Raw genomic sequence first — 3623 nt, forward strand, 5'->3', positions numbered from 1 at the left:
ATGGTGATGGGGTTAAGAAACCTCATGCTCCAGCTACCCATTATTAACGTGTATACCACGTAGTGTGGGGCAGGGGGACGGCACCCACCAAGCCTTGGACCGCTCCGCCAAACACCATGTGTTGACCCATCCGCTATTCGCTCGCAAGGTCCCAACCTACCCGCTCCAGCTCCTATAAAGCCTCACGATCTCACCCCTTGCGTTCCACCACTGCTCTCCTCTCTCAGCATTCGAAGCTCTTCCTCTTATATTATTTCTCTCCTCTTCGAGCTAAATTTTCGTTGAAGAAACCATGTCGACGACCGTGGAGGAGATCCGTCAGGCTCAGAGGGCCGAGGGACCGGCGACGGTGCTCGCCATCGGCACCGCCACCCCTGCTAATGTCGTGTACCAGGCCGACTACCCCGATTACTATTTTCGAATCACCAACAGCGAGCATCTCGACGACCTCAAGGAGAAATTTAAGAGAATGTGTAAGTCTATAGCTATATGCATGTCTATTTATGTTCAATAAGCTTGCATGGGGTGGAGGAAAAGTGATAAAGAGAGTGCACATTAAGTTCGATTTGAGTACTGAGTGAGAGTCCATCCATTCAAGAAGTGAGTTTTTGGTGATATAAATAAAGATTAATGAGCTAAGACGCAGCACGTAGTGCCAAACTGGATTAGGAATGAGCTGAGCTCTTCCACAGCGAGAATGACCTTGGGCTTTTAGATTTACCAGAATTCTGAATAAAGTTACACTTCAGATAATTGGAATTTGCAGTCATGAAAGGTAATTTTATAATGGCTCCCTAATAAATGGATAAAGGATTGTTTTGCAGGTGTCATGGTGTGTAATGCTAAACAGGCAAAGAAGAAAATGTCAACTTTTTCTGACCTACCATATTATAATAGGCTTCTAAATTAGAACATTAATTCATATAATTGTTATCATAACTGCAGCAATACTCTCTTAGTAGTGCATGCTCTTCAATGTTCTTCCTTGTAATGGAATTTTTTTTTTTTTTAATGAGAGAAAACTGAATATCACCAAAAAAACAAATAGAGAAAAATTTTGCATCCCTTAACTAGTTAGATTAAAATCCATGAACTAGTGCAATATATAATTACTGAAACTGCAACAACCGATCTATGGCAGGTGACAAGTCAATGATCCGCAAGCGCTACATGCACCTTACAGAGGAGATCCTGAAGGAGAATCCCAACATGTGTGCATACATGGCTCCATCACTGGATGCCCGACAGGATCTGGTGGTCGTCGAGGTCCCGAAGCTTGGCAAGGAGGCAGCTACCAAGGCCATCAAGGAGTGGGGCCAGCCCAAGTCCCTGATCACCCATCTCATCTTCTGCACTACCAGTGGCGTTGACATGCCCGGGGCCGACTACCAGCTTACCAAGCTGCTCGGCCTTCGCCCCTCCATCAACCGCTTCATGATGTACCAACAGGGTTGCTTTGCCGGTGGCACTGTGCTCCGCCTTGCAAAGGATCTTGCCGAAAACAACCGCGGTGCTCGTGTTCTTGTTGTTTGCTCCGAGATCACTGCTGTCACCTTCCGAGGCCCTTCCGAGTCCCACCTTGATAGCCTTGTTGGTCAGGCGCTCTTCGGTGATGGTGCTGCAGCCCTGATCGTCGGCGCCGATCCCGATCTAGCCATCGAACGACCGCTTTTCCAACTTATCTCAGCTAGCCAGACCATCCTCCCTGATTCTGAAGGAGCCATCGATGGTCACTTGAGAGAAGTGGGGCTTACCTTCCACCTACTGAAGGATGTGCCTGGGCTGATATCGAAGAACATCGAGAAGAGTTTGGTTCAGGCTCTACGGCCAATTGGGATCAATGACTGGAACTCTATTTTTTGGGTGGCACACCCAGGAGGACCGGCAATACTAGATCAGGTGGAGGAGAAGGTGGGGCTCAAGAAAGAGAAGATGAGGGCAACAAGGGAGGTGCTGAAGGAATATGGGAACATGTCGAGTGCTTGTGTGCTGTTTATACTCGACGAGATGAGGAGGAGGTCAACGGAGGAAGGGTTGGCGACGACCGGCGAGGGGTTGGAGTGGGGAGTACTCTTTGGGTTCGGGCCGGGCCTCACGGTCGAGACTGTAGTGCTGCACAGCATGCCCATTGCTTCCCGTTGAGCTCTGTAAGCTCTGCCTGTGCCTCAACGAATGGCTCTAATTGTGACCCTCCGCACTTCTGCATGGTCTAGTGGATGATTTCTATGTTTCATTTTACAGTTGATATTTTAATATTATGTTTTGGTGGGACAAAGAGAGTGTTAAGCTCTAATTGTTTTAAGAAGTATGAAATTTGATGAGATTTGTTAAAATACAAGTGGTATTCTATTGCTATATCTTGTGTACTGTTTTTCTCTGTATTAATACTATTTTGAAGGACTCACCCTCCCTATAGTGTCAAGTGAAGCCAAGGAGAGTACAGTATCTGAGATGATTGTACTAGCTTAATGGTTTTTGCTCATGTGTAATGGTTGTTTTCTTAGCTTTCCTTTTCTAGACCTCTAAATGGGTAATGATCAACACAAATGGCACATGGTATAGAATCAAAACCTTTCAAAAATATAAAAACGTGTCATTTCTGCTAGAATATATCCTTGCAAATTCGTAGTATGTTCTTGCAAGGCAAGACGTGAAGGAACCAGTCTCAAAATTCTGCTGGACAAAGCCTAGCTAGTAGGTATTGTCTGCTGATCGTGACATGCGTCAAAAGTAACAGATACTGTTACTAACCAAGAAAACTGGCAGATCCTGTTTCATTTGACTGGTCAAAACAAGAGAAGTTTTCTTTTTTCCTTTTTTTGTAAAAAAACTCGAGAAGGTTTCGGAGCTTTGAAAATAAACATGATTCGGTCATCTTTGACTTTTGTGAACCAGTCACATCTGCACTATGGGATTTTTTTTTTTTTTTTTTCCTTTTTTGGTAAAAAAGAGGATCAACAGTTTGATTAAAACGTAGAGACTACAGAGTCAGGCACTATTACAAGTAGAAGAAGAGGTAAAGCCCCACTAGATGAACTTACAAGCAGCACCAAAATGATATACAAAACATCCAAAATACCTGAGGGTATTAACAGAAAAACTTAACCGTAAGAAGGCCAAGAAACTAACATTGGTAGAAGAAACACTAAACAAGATATTGTGACCATACTCATATTGAAAACATCCTATATGTTGCATCAGAAGTAAATTCCAATTATGTAAGCACCAAATACTCCCGCAACAGAACCAGTGCTTATAGATTAGCTTCATCATAATGATAAAATTGCCTATCCAAAAACAATAGGATAGGTGATATTTATAAAGTAGAGCTTTGTGAAACAGCCAGAAAGTTGTCCGCAACCAAAAAAATCTGGAATACTACACTTTGATATTGAATGTAGAAAGTGGAATAGAATTCATGTTGACAAAGGAGAACCATCAGCACACAAAGTAACTGATTAAGCTGAAGAACACAAATCATAAAAGATTCCAAATGCCACTCCAGAAAAAAGCCAATGAAGACCAAGATAATGTAAAGCTGAAAAAACTTAGTGCCATTACTGTGCGAAGGTACAAGACTGTTATTGTTGGAACGTAACATAAAGAATTTCTGAGATCATTTG

At 43.1% G+C, this 3623-nt stretch overlaps 1 protein-coding gene across 1 annotated transcript; it reads left to right on the forward strand.

Moving 5' to 3' along the window:
• The first annotated feature begins 212 nt into the window (after positions 1-212).
• Positions 213-2427, forward strand: LOC105035716 (chalcone synthase 3-like). Its single transcript, XM_010911386.3, has 2 exons — positions 213-473; positions 1142-2427. Exons 1-2 carry the CDS (start codon positions 293-295, stop codon positions 2140-2142), a joined length of 1182 nt encoding a protein of 393 aa, XP_010909688.2. The 5' UTR covers positions 213-292; the 3' UTR covers positions 2143-2427.
• The last annotated feature ends 1196 nt before the right edge of the window (positions 2428-3623 follow it).

The sequence above is a fragment of the Elaeis guineensis genome, chromosome 8 (assembly GCF_000442705.2).
Source record: "Elaeis guineensis isolate ETL-2024a chromosome 8, EG11, whole genome shotgun sequence".
Classification (NCBI taxonomy): domain Eukaryota; kingdom Viridiplantae; phylum Streptophyta; class Magnoliopsida; order Arecales; family Arecaceae; genus Elaeis; species Elaeis guineensis.

Excerpts from the sequence above, each read along its gene's own strand:
- LOC105035716 (XM_010911386.3), top strand. The coding sequence starts at position 293 with ATGTCGACGACCGTGGAGGAGATCCGTCAGGCTCAGAGGGCCGAGGGA. Across the intron at positions 474-1,141 it reads GGAGAAATTTAAGAGAATGT|GTGACAAGTCAATGATCCGC; the intron begins GTAAGTCTATAG and ends GATCTATGGCAG.